The 19,035-nt window shown below is 40.8% G+C and overlaps 1 protein-coding gene across 1 annotated transcript in view; it reads right to left on the bottom strand.

Annotated features, from left to right (window-relative positions):
- LOC121378761 (actin, cytoplasmic 1-like) overlaps window positions 1–19,035 on the bottom strand; it is a 29,053-nt gene extending 10,018 nt beyond the window's left edge. The window contains exons 1-6 of the mRNA XM_041507063.1: window positions 18,904–19,035; window positions 16,574–16,813; window positions 14,464–14,602; window positions 13,942–14,049; window positions 12,611–12,802; window positions 12,210–12,278 (exon numbers count right to left, since the gene is read on the bottom strand). Coding sequence (XP_041362997.1) covers window positions 12,210–12,278; window positions 12,611–12,802; window positions 13,942–14,049; window positions 14,464–14,602; window positions 16,574–16,813; window positions 18,904–19,035 — 880 coding nt within the window. The remainder of the gene's footprint in view (window positions 1–12,209; window positions 12,279–12,610; window positions 12,803–13,941; window positions 14,050–14,463; window positions 14,603–16,573; window positions 16,814–18,903) is intronic.

Raw genomic sequence — 19,035 nt, 5'->3', positions numbered from 1 at the left:
GCGACTACGCGTACTGCACTACACGTGCTGTTACTACACGTACTGCGACTACGCGTACTGCACTACACGTGCTGCTACTACACGTACTGCGACTACGCGTACTGCACTACACGTGCTGCTACTACACGTACTGCGACTACACGTACTGCGACTACGCGTACTGCACTAAACGTGCTGCTACTACACGTACTCAGACTATGCGTACTGCACTGCACGTGCTGCTACTACACGTACTGCGACTACGCGTACTGCACTACACGTGCTGCTACTACACGTGCTGCTACTACACGTACTGCGACTACGCTTACTGCACTACACGTACTGCGACTACTACTGCGTCTACGCGTACTGCACTACACGTGCTGCTACTACACGTACTGCGACTACGCGTACTGCACTACACGGGCTGCTACTACACGTGCTGCTACTACACGTACTGCGACTACGCGTACTGCACTAAACTACATGTGCTGCACTGCACGTGCTGCTACTACACGTGCTGCTACTACACGTACTGCTACTACATGTACTGCAACTACGCGTACTGCACTACACCTGCTGCTACTACACGTGCTGCTACTACGCGTACTGCACTACACGTGCTGCTACTACACGTGCTGCTACTACACGTGCTGCCACTACACGTGCTGCTACTATACATACTGCGACTACGCGTACTGCACTACACGTACTGCGACTACTACTGCGTCTACGCGTACTGCACTACACGTGCTGCTACTACACGTACTGCGACTACGCGTACTGCACTATACGTGCTGCTACTACACGTGCTGCGACTACGCGTACTACACTACACGTGCTGTTACTACACGTACTGCGACTACGCGTACTGCACTACACGTGCTGTTACTACACGTACTGCGACTACGCGTACTGCACTACACGTGCTGCTACTACACGTACTGCGACTACGCGTACTGCACTACACGTGCTGCTACTACACGTACTGCGACTACACGTACTGCGACTACGCGTACTGCACTAAACGTGCTGCTACTACACGTACTCAGACTATGCGTACTGCACTGCACGTGCTGCTACTACACGTACTGCGACTACGCGTACTGCACTACACGTGCTGCTACTACACGTGCTGCTACTACACGTACTGCGACTACGCTTACTGCACTACACGTACTGCGACTACTACTGCGTCTACGCGTACTGCACTACACGTGCTGCTACTACACGTACTGCGACTACGCGTACTGCACTATACGTGCTACTACTACACGTGCTGCGACTACGCGTACTGCACTACACGTGCTGTTACTACACGTACTGCGACTACGCGTACTGCACTACACGTGCTGTTACTACACGTACTGCGACTACGCGTACTGCACTACACGTGCTGCTACTACACGTACTGCGACTACGCGTACTGCACTACACGTGCTGCTACTACACGTACTGCGACTACGCGTACTGCACTACACGTGCTGCTACTACACGTACTGCGACTACGCGTACTGCACTACACGTGCTGTTACTACACGTACTGCGACTACGCGTACTGCACTACACGTGCTGTTACTACACGTACTGCGACTACGCGTACTGCACTACACGTGCTGCTACTACACGTACTGCGACTACGCGTACTGCACTACACGTGCTGCTACTACACGTACTGCGACTACGTGTACTGCACTAAACTACATGTTCTGCACTGCACGTGCTGCTACTACACGTGCTGCTACTACACGTACTGCGACTAAACGTACAGCGACTACGCGTACTGCACTACACGTGCTGCTACTACACGTGCTGCTACTACACGTACTGCAACTACGCGTACTGCACTACACGTACTGCGACTACGCGTACTGCAACTACACGTACAGCGACTACGCGTACTGCACTACACGTGCTGCTACTACACGTGCTGCTACTACACGTACTGCAACGACGCGTACTGCACTACACGTACTGCGACTACGCGTACTGCACTACACGTGCTGTTACTACACGTACTGCGACTACGCGTACTGCACTACACGTGTTGCTACTACACGTGCTGCTACTACACGTACTGCGACTACGCATACTGCACTACACGGGCTGCTACTACACATGCTGCTACTACACGCACTGTGACTACGCGTACTGCACTACACGTACTGCGACTACTACTGCGTCTACGCGTACTGCACTACACGTGCTGCTACTACACGTACTGCGACTACGCGTACTGCACTACACGGGCTGCTACTACACGTGCTGCTACTACACGTACTGCGACTACGCGTACTGCACTAAACTACATGTGCTGCACTGCACGTGCTGCTACTACACGTGCTGCTACTACACGTACTGCTACTACATGTACTGCAACTACGCGTACTGCACTACACCTGCTGCTACTACACGTGCTGCTACTACGCGTACTGCACTACACGTGCTGCTACTACACGTGCTGCTACTACACGTGCTGCCACTACACGTGCTGCTACTATACATACTGCGACTACGCGTACTGCACTACACGTACTGCGACTACTACTGCGTCTACGCGTACTGCACTACACGTGCTGCTACTACACGTACTGCGACTACACGTACTGCACTACACGGGCTGCTACTACACGTGCTGCTACTACACGTACTGCGACTACGCATACTGCACTACACGGGCTGCTACTACACATGCTGCTACTACACGCACTGTGACTACGCGTACTGCACTACACGTACTGCGACTACTACTGCGTCTACGCGTACTGCACTACACGTGCTGCTACTACACGTACTGCGACTACGCGTACTGCACTACACGGGCTGCTACTACACGTGCTGCTACTACACGTACTGCGACTACGCGTACTGCACTAAACTACATGTGCTGCACTGCACGTGCTGCTACTACATGTGCTGCTACTACACGTACTGCACTACACGTACTGCGACTACGCGTACTGCACTACACGTGCTGCTACTACACGTACTGCACTACACGTGCTGCTACTATACGTACTGCAACTACGCGTACTGCACTACACGTTCTGCTACTACACATACTGCGACTACGCGTACTGCACTACACGTTCTGCTACTACACGTACTGCAACTACGCGTACTGAATTACACGTGCTGCTACTACACGTACCTCGACTACGCGTACTGCACTACACGCGCTGGTACTACACGTACTGCGACTACGCGTACTGCACTACATGCGCTGCTACTACACATACTGCTACTACACGTATTGCGACAACGCGTACTGCCCTACACGTGCTGCTACTACACGTACTGCTACTACACGTATTGCGACTACGCGTACTGCACTACACATACTGCTACTACACGTATTGCGACTACGCGTACTGCACTATACGTGCTGCTACTACACGTACTGCTACTACACGTATTGCGACTACGCGTACTGCACTACACGTGCTGCTACTACACGTACTGCTACTACACGTATTGCGACTACACGTACTGCGACTACGCGTACTGCACTAAACTACACGTGCTGCACTGCACGTGCTGCTACTACATGTGCTGCTACTACACGTACTGCACTACACGTGCTGCTACTACACATACTGCGACTACGCGTACTGCACTACACGTTCTGCTACTACACGTACTGCTACTACACGTATTGCGACTACGCGTACTGCACTACACGTGCTGCTACTACACGTACTGCTAATACAGGTACTGCGACTACGCGTACTGCACTACATATACTGCAACTACTACTGCGTCTACTACTGCGTCTACGCGTAGTGCACGACACGTACTGAGACTACTACTGAGACTACTACTGCGACTGTGAGTACGTCGACTACTACTGCGACTACACGTACTTCGACTACTACTGCGACTACACGTACTTCGACTACTACTGCGACTACGCGTACTGAGACTATGCGTACTTCGACTATTACTGCGACTACACGTACTTCGACTACTACTGCGACTATACGTACTGAGACTATGCGTACTTCGACTATTACTGCGACTACACGTACTTCGACTACTACTGCGACTACGCGTACTGAGACTATGCGTACTTCGACTATTACTGCGACTACACGTACTTCGACTACTACTGCGACTATGCGTACTGAGACTATGCGTACTTCGACTATTACTGCGACTACACGTACTTCGACTATTACTGCGACTACGCGTACTGCGACTATGCGTACTTCGACTATTACTGCGACTACACGTACTTCGACTACTACTGCGACTACACGTACTTCGACTACTACTGCGACTATGCGTACTGAGACTATGCGTACTTCGACTATTACTGCGACTACACGTACTTCGACTACTACTGCGACTACGCGTACTGCGACTATGCGTACTTCGACTATTACTGCACTACACGTACTTCGACTACTTGCGACTACTACTGCTATGACTACACGTACTTCGACTACTACTGCGACTACGCGTACTGCGACTATGCGTACTTCGACTATTACTGCGACTACACGTACTTCGACTACTACTGCGACTACACGTACTGCGACTATGCGTACTTCGACTACTACTGCGACTACTACTACTGCGTACTACTTCGACTATTACTGCGACTACGACGTACTGCGACTACGACTACTGCGACTACGCGTACTGACTATGCGTACTTCGACTATTACTGCAACTACACGTACTTCGACTACTACTGCGACTACACGTACTTCGACTACTACTGCGACTACACGTACTTCGACTACTACTGCGACTACGCGTACTGAGACTATGCGTACTTCGACTATTACTGCGACTACACGTACTTCGACTACTACTGCGACTACGCGTACTGCGACTATGCGTACTTCGACTATTACTGCGACTACTCGTACTTCGACTACATCTACTAAATATAAGAAGCGTATTAGGGAGCTGAAAATGACGAGTATCAGAACAAAACCGAACCTATTTTTATTTACCCTCAGATCACCATACGACGATCCATAGAGGTGATTTACAAACAGTCTGTGCATCTGCGTCTACTTTGTTGTAAGGGTAAAAGGCACTAGTCACATCAGAGTAGCAGTTTCTTGCATCTCAAGCTGTCCGTCTCCAAAGAAAGCGGATGCAGTGTTACGTCCTGTGAAGCTATAACAGAGAGGTGAGTCCAAGTATTCCTCGACATGTGAGGCTTTGTAGTATTAAACCACTGCATGTAGCAGTTTCAGTCACACTGCTATCATGCATTTCTCGAATTCACAAATGAAGGGCTTCCAAAAACCCAATGCAAAGGTACCAATCCATATTGACGGTATGCGTCATATGTCCATATTAAGAGTCACTAATACGCTGATTTGCTTAGGCATTTTCGTCAGATGAAAATGGCAAGGAAAGCTGTCAACTACCCTCTGCTGATTCACAAATATATATGTATCTGCTCACATGACATAGGTTGTAAAGTGGGTTCTTCAAAATTGAATCCGAGTTGTTGCACCCACCCTATCCGGGTTTGGACAGTCTGATATCCATATCTCACCCGCGGAGATATGGTATGATGTTAAAAGGGACAAGTCTTGTAACGCTTAATAATACTGACATACTTAATCATACTGGCAGAGGACATAGTTACTCTGAATACATACACGCATTGACTAAAGAATTCATGTAATGAGGTTGATCAATTACAGGAAATATCAAAATTGAAATTAGCTGTGAGGAACATAGCAGAAGTTATCAGAGAACAGTCTCAGAAAACACCATGACTGAATTTAGCTTGTATAATATACCAGATTACGTTCACTAGGTTTGAACCCTACCAGAATACCCTGAGACACGAGTTTCAAGAAAACCCGTTGTTTTCAAATTTGGCAGAATTGTTTAATTTTGAATGGAATCCGTCACATGTTCCATGGAAATCTGTATATAGCATTGTTAGTATTATATTACCGTAGTATGTCAAGAATACAGTAATAAGTGCTTACGTTTTGTTAAATTATCTTTAGAACTGGTCTGGTAGCATGTTTTTCATATTCCTCACACCTTCCCCCCCCCCTACCCCCCCCCCCCCCAAAACAAAAATAAAACAACAAAAAACAACAACACCCAAACAAAACACAGATGTTTTGATATCAAAATCACCTCAATATGTGAAGATTTAGCAGAGATATGGCTTATTTTAGTATGGCGGTAGCAGTTTTGAACGTGTCATCGGGTGGTTTCATGATCCCCACACCGTAATGAATAAGTCTATCCATGTAACTAATGTTACCCTGCCGGTACCGGTACCCCCTATTTAGGTGGCCCTGTTTGCAGAACTACACGTCAGAATTTATCACAAGGGATATAGGCGGGCTGGAGACATTAAAATTAAATTAACCACCCGCAGAATAATATTTTATATAATATATATTAGGTGATGGGGCAGTGCAGCATACCAACCAGACATAAAATAATAATTGTGAAGTCTCCCTACCCCACTCCTCTCCCTGAGATAAATTGTATAAAATTCCCCTTACTGTGCTAGCTAATCAAATGACTGGACATCATGTTTTATAGATTTTTGGATTAACATTTTATTAATTAATTACATTTGTTAGAAGTATATCAGGTATTTTCGAGTCTATGATATGCAGTTATATTAATGTAATGTACTAATATTAGTATATTACATTAATATAACAGGATGTCAAATATTTCACTTTCTAACAAAACAATATCAAGAGCTGCATCTTGCTGGTCTGTCATTATGGTGTAAATTAACGTCTTTCCACTGGCAGTCTCATGTCCATGATGTTCACGTGTAATTTGCTTTCTTCTTCACTGGAAAATTAAGAGAAATGTTGTTAGTAAGTTGATCTGAAAATAACATAGAACTAATAAAAACTGTATGATGATTTTAAAGTAGGTGATTCAAGTCAAATTTGTTATATAGGCGTTCCATAAATAAAATTACAATCATTGGAGTAAACTAAAAACTAACAAACCATCAAGTGAAATACAACACACAATGGAAGTGTGTGAAAAGACAATGTTACAGTTAAAGCACACTGAAATGCCGGTTTTCGTGATACCTAGAGGTTAGTCAGATTGAAAAGAAAAGGCGATAGACCCTACCTCGTGATGACCTCTTATGTGTTACGGGGAATGAACAAGTTTTAAAAGATACACACAGAGATGCACGATTTTATTATACATGATACAATGAAAGAAATTCCCAAATAGTTTAATAACGTATGGTCAGAAATCTGCTTCCTATATCTATATTTCAATCCATGAACATCAAAATGTCAGATAGTTTTATGACTACACAGTGGAATCTACGTTTCACATAGGTGACTTGAAGCGATTCTACTTACTGGTTGATAACCAGATGGCATGTAAAGAGAGCATGGAGTATACTGAGAAAGTATCTCTGTCGTCTGCGTGGTATTGTTTACTTGAAGAAAGATACAGAGCGGCGAAATGCCGGCCGTGCATACAACGTAACCGGAACACCAGTCTGCTTCTGCGCAACTTGCGGCACACTTGGTGGTAGAAGACACCATGGCTTCTTCTGACACAACGATTCCTGTTTGTGATCCCAAAGTTTGCACATCTACATCCATCATCGCGAAATGCTGTATTTCCAAGCCTGATTGCAAACAACAACACTGTATAAATTGGGTTGATATAATGAAGAAGTAACAGAAATAATTTGGCATCATGGCTGTAGGCCAAATGATAACGTTCTGATATTTCCTTTAACCTTAGTAGTTAGGCTATAGTTTATCATTTTCCTTTCGACTTTTCAGCATATGACGTGTGAATAAATTAGGATTATTTTTAATACGTAGATTAATAGATTGTGTTCAGCTTAAGACTTAATACCAACATATTGGTTTCAATAACTAATTTGCATATTGCTTCACAAGCTTTGTTCTACATCCAGTTGTTACTGTATCAAAGTTTCGTGTAAGAAAGATAATTTCCTGTAAAAACAATTGATATTAATGTATTCGCATATTAGATATATTATAGAACACATAGCCATTGTACATAGATATCGTATTTCTTTATACTTCTTCATTCCACTTGTTTTCCCCATTTCACATCGTTCCTTCAGGCTTTAGCATAGAGGATGTCATGGGACATGTTACAAACCGTTAATGTGGCGGGTAGGTGGGGCTGTTTGTGGATATGTGTTATTAAAACATCGTCTACGAGGCCATCATTGGCCAATTTATTCAATTACAAGCGCTTTTTTTTATTTAGTATTTATTACCAAAGTAAAAGAAACAACTAATTTTGTTTTGTAATTATATGTCGGTGACATATGGACGGATGTGTTGTGAGCGGTATACATGTAATTATCTCAACGTCATATAGTAAACAAAAATGTCCAAGTATGACTTTCGAAACGTAATTATTTAACGACCTCTTATTTAGTAGCTCTGATGCATGTTTGGGGGTGGTTGCATGTTTTTGTCATTTGAGTCTGGTCACATTCTGAAAAAAAACATCATGGTTTGATGTCAAATTACAATAAAACATCATGTTGAATGTTTTCAAACAGATTTGAAGCAATACGAATACTTTTTAATTTGGTGTAGTCATAAAAGCGATTCTTTTACTCCAGCATTAGTTTCAAGATCTGTAGTGTGAATGATGAAATGTTGTTTGGTGAGGATATCTTTAAATTGCTGATTTAATCATTTAAATATATCCAGTGTTTATTAATGCCACTAATAGTTTTCTTTCTTGATGATGGTTGATTCTTAAACTGCATTAACTTCAATCGAGAACTCTCTTCGAAATTGGACCAAAAATCAATGGAATGTTTATCAATGATATGTCAAAAATATTACTGTTCCAAAAATTAAACATAATTAATGATAAAGCATTCCGGGTTTGCTTTTGTTTTGGTTTTTTGTTTGTTTTTTAAGGGGGGGGGGGGGGGGGGGGGGGGGTTGGTTGGTTACATTTTCCGCTTCAGATGACAGATAGCCGGACAACACAGTAACAACATATACAGATTTATGTGAGTTTTGAAATAACAATCTATTATGTCATTATGTTCTTAAACAATGCAAGAGTGTTAAACATCTCTTTCCAAAAAGTATTTGAAATCTTCTTACTGCACTTTCTGATAGTCATCACCAATATTAGTAATTAATACATTTTTGGAAGGTAACTGACAGTGAAGCAAATGGAACCACGTTGATTCAGGACTATTTAATAATCTTCTTATCCTGGTTAATTTCGGAGAATTTATATTAAAAAATTAGATTTATCATCTTCAAGCCACCATAATCATTTGGTTGTATTAAGGTATTTCTGGCTATACGGTCTATGGAGTTATATGTAATTTGTTTTATTGTGCACTCTTTATTTCTGGCGTGGGGTTAGAGCTGTCCTGGCTCTTGTCAGTTATCTTCAGATTTGTTTCTCTAGTGGAAAAGATATATTCTAATAAATAGACTATTTCATGGTACTTATTTTTTTCAAATACGATTTGTATGTGAAAACCATATTTTCACTCATCCTGAAAATATGATTTTCACATATTACTCGTTGACTTAAAAGTCATACTAGAAGAAAACAACAACCCTTCCCTCCCCCCTGCCCTCGTGAAATAGCCATTATGTATTGAACTGCGCATCGCTTGGTTTGTTACTACAAGATGTTTGTATATATGTGTTTATGAGAGAGTGCGAGCAAACATGCGTATGTGTCCAAGTTTCATAACCTCTATCGCAGGGAATGGACAATTTTTAGTAATAATATATAATAACGACGAATGTTGTTCTTTCCAAACATTTATTCACGATATAATCATAATTTAATATACACAATATATGCACAAACATTACAAAAACACAACATATGTACAAAAAATAGTAATAAGGAAGATTACTGTTCAACAGAAAAATAAATCCACATTCTTGAAATATTAAATTGTAGTTTTCAATGTAACTTCAGACTTATTTACCAAATATATGTTTGATTGAGAGCCTCCGAACATCAACTGCCCCGCGAACAACAATAAGCTAGCTATTGCCAGTTTGTCCCTGACAAGCTCATCAGTCCAGCGATCAACCTCACTGGGGTCTAATTGCGTGTACAAAGTCATCCCGCAAAAGTGTATTTTTTGTATAAAATACCAGATTGTTCAACTAAAGAGGATCGATCCTATGTATTATTACTATGCCCCGAGTCACTTTGAGTGCCCGTTCTCGTGGATAGTTTAAGGTTCTGTTGTATCCTAATAATACTCAAAAGTAAACGGTCTGTTATATGCAAAGGTCAAGGTTCGTATTGCAATGGATTCTCTGAACAAACAACAACAACAAAACTTAGAGAAAATGCTGCACGACTGCACATTATAATTGTTCTAGAGTAAAACGTATTCAGAAGTATACTGTTGGAAACTGTTGCATGAAAAGTGTTACCTAAGAACATGTAAAGATTTTCATTTTTCAAAATCCAAAATCTAGTACAAAACGTTTTAATATTCTGAACTATAATTTTAGTTTAAACCCATGTTTGTCCCATGCAAAGGGATATATAGTTATCGATAGAGTGAAAAATAGCATAATCAAATTTATAATCAAATACATGTATATTAACATAAATATACAAATCAAATCCCTTGATATATAAATACTGCAAGTACATAACACACAAACAAACAAATAAAGAACGAAAGTAAATTATATCTCAAATAAATCTCAAAGCATGGAGTGGATTGGGGGCACTCACACGCGCGCGTGCACACACACACACACACACACACACACCACACACCCCCACACCCTACACACATACACACACACACACCCTTACGCAAACATTTAGTAATTTTGACAACATTTTTCCATCAACAGCAAAAAATCTTTTATTTAAATACACTTTCCCCATAAGCATGACATCACATGCCATGGCCTTGATACATCAGGTTAGACACTGATGGGGACGGCGAAAAACAATAAGAGAATAGATCCTCTATGAAGGTTCGATCTTGCGACGAAAGCACCTCAGGCGAGCGCTCAACCGATTAAGCTTCTTTTGTTTTCTTTTTTTTGCCGCTTTAGTGCAGGTGTGTGAATTAATTAATTGTATTTGTTACACTGAGTGACCGAGACCAAAACTCCATTATGATGCATGTACATCTTGTGTCACCGTTCATGTTTTACGCTTACCAAACGGCTCAGATGGTCGGCCCAGCTTCATCTAGAAACATTTTCTGTGTACAATGCTCGGTCCGCATTCGTCGTATTCCTCTTTCGTTATCCACATTTGGTGAAAAGTCGACAACGAAGCCAGGATGGAACCGCCAATCCAAACCGAGTACTTCCGTTCTGGCGGCGCAATAACCTTGACATTGATGCTATTGGGAGCAATGCTTGCAAGTTCTTTCATCATGCGGTCGGAAAATCCTGGAAATTAAACAAATCAACAAAACATTTAAAGGGACAAATTCATGAAATATGAGCCTACTGTGTTGGGGAAATGCATAGCCAAACTACCAACATATACCGACAGTTTAATAAATGGAACAAAACACCAATTTGCCATCTTGTGTTTTTCTGGCTGACTCCACTCAACGTTAGCTTGCATATCTTATCCAATACAAAATATAAATACAAATTCAGAGATACCAATACACACAGTTTCAAATTTAGAGGACAAAATGTGATTGGCCGAAGTTACGAAGCAGGTTATTTTCGAAACGCAGGTTTTTAATCACTTAATATGTAGGCGTATGTGTAAGACTACAACAGACTTCGTAAATCCGACTGATACACTAGGCAGTTATTTCGCTTTGTGTCGTAAACAACTTTGTAATGGTGGTTTATTTTGTACAAGACAATAATGTAAAGTTATTTCTGGCATACTGGGATGGGTATTGTTATAAACCATTTTGACACAGCATTCCGGCATGTGTTTCATTATTTTGCCAAAAAACACAAAAACAACCAACAGATCGATATGACCATTATTTAGTTCTGTGAGTAAAGACCTGACGTGACACGTTATATGCATCAACTACCTGGTCACCAGAGGGCAGATGCAATGGAATGACGCCCGTTATATGCAACAGCCTTCACGAGAGAGACATAAACAGATTCAAATCCATAGGGATTCAGAGATCAACCAACAATCCAATCAGACTGACAATAGACGGACGGACGGACACCTATTACAGTACATGTTACCTGGATACATAGTGGAGCCGCCAGATAGGATGACGTTGTGGTACATGTCACGTCGGATGTCGATGTCACATTTCGCGATGGAGTTTTCCAGCATGTCGTGGATACCGCTTGACTCCATGCCTAGAACACACAAGACACGAACATGTACTAATTCGTACAACTATAGATCTACTAATATTATAATGAAAACATACACATTATATTTATATCAACAAAGTCAATATTCAGCTGATATTACAAGAACGGCATATCTGGTAGGGGAATAACTATTGTGCGTATTTCTTTTATATTAATAATTCAGTTTTGAATCACATTGTTGCAAATATTTATGTAATCGTCATATTTGTTATCTATTAACCTATTAACCAAGTTTTATCTCTTCCTTAGACCATACTAGGACCTACTGCGTCGCACTTATTCAATAACTTGGAAAGGATGATATGTTAATTTACCAAGGAATGATGGTTGAAACAAGCATTCTGGACACCGGAAACACTCTGAGCCGATCGTGATCACTTGTCCATCCGGAAGTTCATATGATTTTTCAAGATTAGACGACTGGCTGGCTGATTTGAGCTCTGCTTCAAAGTCCAGAGCTACATAACAAAGCTTCTCCTTGATGTCTCGCACAATCTCTCGTTCCGCTGAAAAGGATAATATAACTAGAATTTACCATTTCAGAACACCGAGAATCTTAATACAAAAGACATGTGACCGTAAAATGGATTTCTGAGTGTATAATCATCTACGAAATTCATCCGGTACTCCACAATCAAAGATTTTCAAATCTTATCAAAAGATCAGAAAATACTTATGTTCATGAAGTCGAAGTTTTCCATATTGGTACAGTAGAATATGCCCGCTTGTGACACGCAACAAGAAACTGCTGTCGTCTGCCCAGTGGATGTTCCTTCATGACCTCAGGTTCCAGCCACGTCTCGCCAAACCCCCCTGTCACACAGTACCTGCACTAACGACCTGACAGCATTAGACGCTTGACCACTTTCATAGATATTAAATATGTTTCTATGGGTGGACTTCTCAGTGTCTGTGGGGCATCCAGACCTCATTCAGAAAGGTGCTTGTGGCAAAGGGTACAGGGTTGTCGCCTAACCAATCCGATCAGGTCACGATCTTTGCGTACTGACGTCTCACTAGGCCGTCCACACCGTAAACGGGACTTTGCCTCATTAGTTTGTCGATGCGCGTACTGACGTCTCACTAGGCCGTCTACACCGTGAACGGGACTTTGCCTCATTAGTTTGCCGATGCGCGTAATGACGTCTCACGGGACCGTCTACACCGTGAACGGGACTTTGCCTCATTAGTTTGCCGATGCGCGTACTGACGTCTCACTAGGCCGTCCACACCGTGAACGGAACTTTGCCTCATTAGTTTGCCGATGCTCCGAATCAATCTGCATATAACCAAATGGTAACTGAGCTGGCGACCAACATATCTGTACGGCATTCCTGCATTAAACATGCCTATTATCCGCCACCTTTCGTCGTCAAATAATCTCTCACCAGCCATATTCAACACAATTTAAGATTACACTTCAGATACGTTCAGGATAATTTCACACTGCACTTTTGTTATCTAGCGTCTACAATATCATGGGGGATTCACATGAAGGCTTTGTCTTGAACTTCTGCTGACAACCAGGACAACTACACATGTACATAAATGAATTTTCTAAAGTGAAAGTTTCAGCCAGAAGTATCGTACAATGATTTTGAAGAGTATACATTTACTGTAGAAACATAGTTTTACATGTACTCACAGCTGGTGGTAAAGCTGTATCCCCTCTCGTGGAGAATTCTCGTGAGATATTCCGTTAGGTCACGACCCGCTAAATCCGCTCTCTTCACAGCATGCGGCAAAGCGTAACCTGTAAATATAAAACAACATATCTATTAAATAGCTGAATTTGGTGAAATCGGGGCTAGGGCCCTGTCCCATGCATACCCTCTCTCACTATGAAACAACTGAACAAAAGTTAATGAACCGTAATGCATTTGCAATTCAATCCTACCGCCCGTGTCTTAGTGTTCTAATATGCGGGTACCACTCTAACCCACTATTTCAAATTTCAAAATTATCCGGATTCAGGGTTAACATTACACCTAAAAAAAGGGAGCGCAAAAGACATGTCAGCATGTGTTCCAAACGCAGCCACAGCTTTCGTTTTCGTTGTGTTCGTTGTTTTTTTGGGTTTTTTTTTTTTACTACAATAAAGCTAACCACAGAATATTTTGATATTAAGGGACGGCGTGGCAAATGAGAATATAGTATTTTTACTTACCTTCATAAATAGGCACAACGTGAGATACACCATCGCCAGAGTCGAACACGATACCTGTTGTTCGACCCGACGAATAAAGAGAAAGAACAGCCTGTATCGAAACGTAGAAAGATGGCGTGTTGAATGTTTCAAACATTATCTGAAAAAAGAGAGAAGAGAATTTTAAAAATCAGTTTTAATTGTACCTTGAAGGAAGTTAAAGAATTTTTATTACACATTTATTTGTGACAACATTGTGCTTTATTATTATTATTATTATTATTATTATTATTATTATTACATAATATCATCTGGCAATAACACACGTGTGCCATCAATTGAAAGACTTAGACTGACTGCTCCTAGTATGAGTCGCGTTAACAGGCACATATAAAAAATGGTGAGGAAAAAAAGGTGTGCTTGGGGGAATGGTATGACCCCAATGTCTCCGTGGTTACGCCAATGATTGTATTGGTTAGATAGCATTTATCTTACAACAATGCGTGTAAAAAAACGTATCAACTCGCTTTCGCTGGCGTAGCCCGATATCTATTACACTCGTCACTCAACTGCCACCAATACGGAAATACTTAATCGTAGCCACCAGGATGTAACATCTCGCGAAATGCGATTTTAAGCTACGCCCTTTTTCGTAAGCCACGCCCCATGTCACAAACGAGTCTGATATGTTTCCGCGGGAAATAAACACTGGCTGACGACTCTCAGTGTCTACGATTTAGTCTCTCCCGTGTGTCCCCCGCAACACCCGTAGACGAATCTCGAGTGATGGATGAGGTTACTACCTTGTCCCACGCCCCCATGATGTCACCATGGTCGTGAAGACGTTTTGTAATTTAATTTTAGCGGACATATTTCACCTTGCTTCGTAGTCTGAATCGGACGTAGCAAATATTTAGTTTTTTGCAATTTATTGGGTCCGCCTTGGACTACTTGCTTCGATTAGCCTATATGGGAAAACATGTTAGGGATGCTACTTCATTAAGATGGGGAAAAAAAGAAAAACAAAGTTTGTTTTGTTGGCTATTGGATGTCAAACATTTAGTAGTCATCAGAGGAAACCCGCTACATTTTTACTAATGCAGCAAGGAATCTTTTATATGCACTTTCCCACAGACAGGAAAGCACATACCACGGACTTTGTACAGTTGTGGTGCACTGGTTGGAACGAAAAAAAAAACCACTGAAGGGATCATAATTTCACACCGAAAAAATTGGTTTAATTGGTCATGATGTGATTGGATAGTTCATTTCACTTGGACCCCCAAAAATTTTTAATTATAAAATATTGTTTAACGACACCACTACAGCACAATGATTGATTAATTATCGACTATTGGATGTCACTTTGAGCGGGCACGTACTAAATCAGATGCAACATACATTGAACTTAACCAAGCTGTAACAGTAGTAGTCATTTTTGATAACTGCCGGATTAATAGTAAATATAAACCAAATCTCGTTAAACAAAGAATTATGATATATGGGCGCAAAAACACACTTTTAATACAATAATTCAGTTGCAGAAGTACGTTTTACAAACTAAAAGTAAATATACACAGTAATCGCTTTTAATTATTACAATTGTATAAAATTTCAATCATGAATGGCTTTATATTAAATGTATTTTTGACCGTCCTAGTACTAGATCAAACTTCATTTTATTTCCTAATATATATTGTTTTCGAACGTTGGACATTATTGGGAGTTTGGGCTATTTACAAATATTAGAATGGCCAGAAACACATTAAATATACAGACTCTGATATTCCGAACAAGAAACTGCATTCAGTCGTTAAAATATTAGTAGTAGGAAACATCTTACAATGGCAGCGAACTCAAACAGTCTCTTTAAATAATAAAACAATAGTTTCAAGATGGCGGATTTCAATTATAACATTATCTTGTAAATCATTTTACCAAACAATAAGTATAATTTATAAATAATAGTATAAATAAGTATAATTTTTAAATATATTTTACTAGTAAATTCGAAATGTTAAACTGAATTAAGAATAGTTCCTAATTTTACATTTCATCAGAAATATTTACAAATATATTTTGGCGAAAAAAAGGAAAATTGACTAAATACACATACGACTAATATACGAACCTGCGTCATTTTTTCTCTGTTAGCCTTGGGGTTGAGGGGGGCCTCGGTGAGGAGGGCGGGCTGTTCCTCAGGGGCCACGCGCAGCTCGTTGTAAAATGTGTGATGCCAGATCTTCTCCATGTCGTCCCAGTTGGTGACGATGCCGTGCTCCACGGGGTACTTCACACTCAGGACACCTCGCTTACTTTGAGCCTCGTCACCCACGTAGCAGTCTTTTTCTCCCATTCCAACCATGACAGACTGGTAAAATACACAACATTGCGTTTATGATGCTTTTAAATTGCGTAATATGAAATACCTATCCTTAATAATAAAGAATTTACAATTAATAGCATAGCTTTAACTAATAAGGGTCTGTTTTAAATAAGGAAACCAGTTGTGTTAGGCCTACTTTTAATTATAAATATGTTGGGTAATAAAATTGAGAACGTAATAAAATATAAAAATAAAATAATATTAATATTACTTATTATTATTGCTATGCAAATACGACTACTACTATTTCTACTACTACTACTATTTCTACTACTACTACTACTACTACTACTACTACTACTACTACTACTACTACTACTACTACCCTCACGACCACCACCACTACTACTACTACTATTAAAGCAACTACTACTGGTAGTAGTAGTACTACTACCACCACCACAACAACTATTACTACTACTATTATGATTATTACTATTACTACTACTACTACTGCTACTACTACTATTAAAACAATTACTACTACTACTACTACAACACTACCACAACATCAACTATTACTACTACTACTACTATTACTACTACCACTATTACTACTACAGCTGCTACTGATACTACTTCTGCTACTACTACTATTACTACTACTAGGCCTACTACTACTGCCACATCAACAACAACAACTACTATTACCACCACCACCACTACTACTACCAACACCACAACAACTATTACTACTACTACTGCTACTGCTGCTGCTGCTGCTGCTGCTGCTGCTGCTGCTGCTGCTACTGTTGCTGCTGCTACTGCTACTGCTACTACTACTACTACTACTACTACTACTACTACTACTACTGCTACTACTACTAGGCCTACTACTACTACTACTACTGCTACTGCTACTGCTGCTGCTGCTGCTGCTGCTGCTACTACTACTACCACAACTATTACTACTACTACTACTACCACCACAACAACAACTATTATTACTACTAATATTACTACTACTGATACTACTACTACTACTATTACTACTAGAACTACTATTACTACTACTACTACTACTACTACTACTACTACCACAACTATTACAACTATTACTACTACTACTACTACTACTACTACTACCACAACTATTACTACTACTACTACTACTACTACCACAACAACAACTATTATTACTACTAATATTACTACTACTGATACTACTACTACTACTATTACTACTAGAACTACTATTACTACTACTACTACTACTACTACTACCACAACTATTACAACTATTACTACTACTACTACTACTACCACAACAACAACTATTATTACTACTAATATTACTACTAGAACTACTATTACTACAACTGGACCTACTACTACTACTATTAGGCCTACTACTACTACCACAACAACAACAACTATTACTACTGCTACTCGTACTTTTACTACTACTACTACTACTGCTACTAGACCTACTACTACTACTACTAATCCTACTACTACTACTACTGCTACTAGACTTACTACTACTACTACTACTATTACTATTACTACTACTAGAAGAAGAAGGAAATGTTTTATTTAACGATGCACTCAACACATTTTATTGACAGTTATATCGCGTCAGACATATGGTGAAGGACCACACAGATACTGAGAGAGGAAACCCGCTGTCGCCACTTCATGGGCTACTCTTTTCGATTAGCAGCAAGGTATCTTTTATATGCGCCATCCCACAGGCTGAATAGTACATACCACGGCCTTTGTTAAACCAGTTGTAGAGCACTGGCTGGAACGAGAAATAGCCTAATGGGTCCACCGACGGGGATCGATCCTAGACCAACTGCGCACTACTACTACTACTACTAGGCCTACTACTACTACTACTACTAGGCCTACTACTACTACTACTATTACTATTAAAACAACTACTACTACTATTAATAGTAGTACTACTACCATAACAACAGCAACTATTACTACTACTACCACAACAACTATTACTACTACTACTACTACTACTACTACTACTACTACTACTACTACTACTACTACCACTTATAACAGAATAAGATTATTTATTATGGCTATTCAAAGTCTGCACATGTATGAACACTTACATGATATTTTGGCATCCCTGTCAGGGCAGGAAACACCGCACGAGGGGCGTCGTCCCCGGCGAAACCAGCTTTACACACACCCGACCCGTTGTCAATGACAACAGCTACGATATCGTCATCAAAACGTGTCAT

This window comes from Gigantopelta aegis, chromosome 8, assembly GCF_016097555.1.
Source record: "Gigantopelta aegis isolate Gae_Host chromosome 8, Gae_host_genome, whole genome shotgun sequence".
Taxonomy (NCBI): Eukaryota; Metazoa; Mollusca; class Gastropoda; order Neomphalida; family Peltospiridae; genus Gigantopelta; species Gigantopelta aegis.
This window is presented reverse-complemented; position numbering and strand designations above follow the sequence as displayed.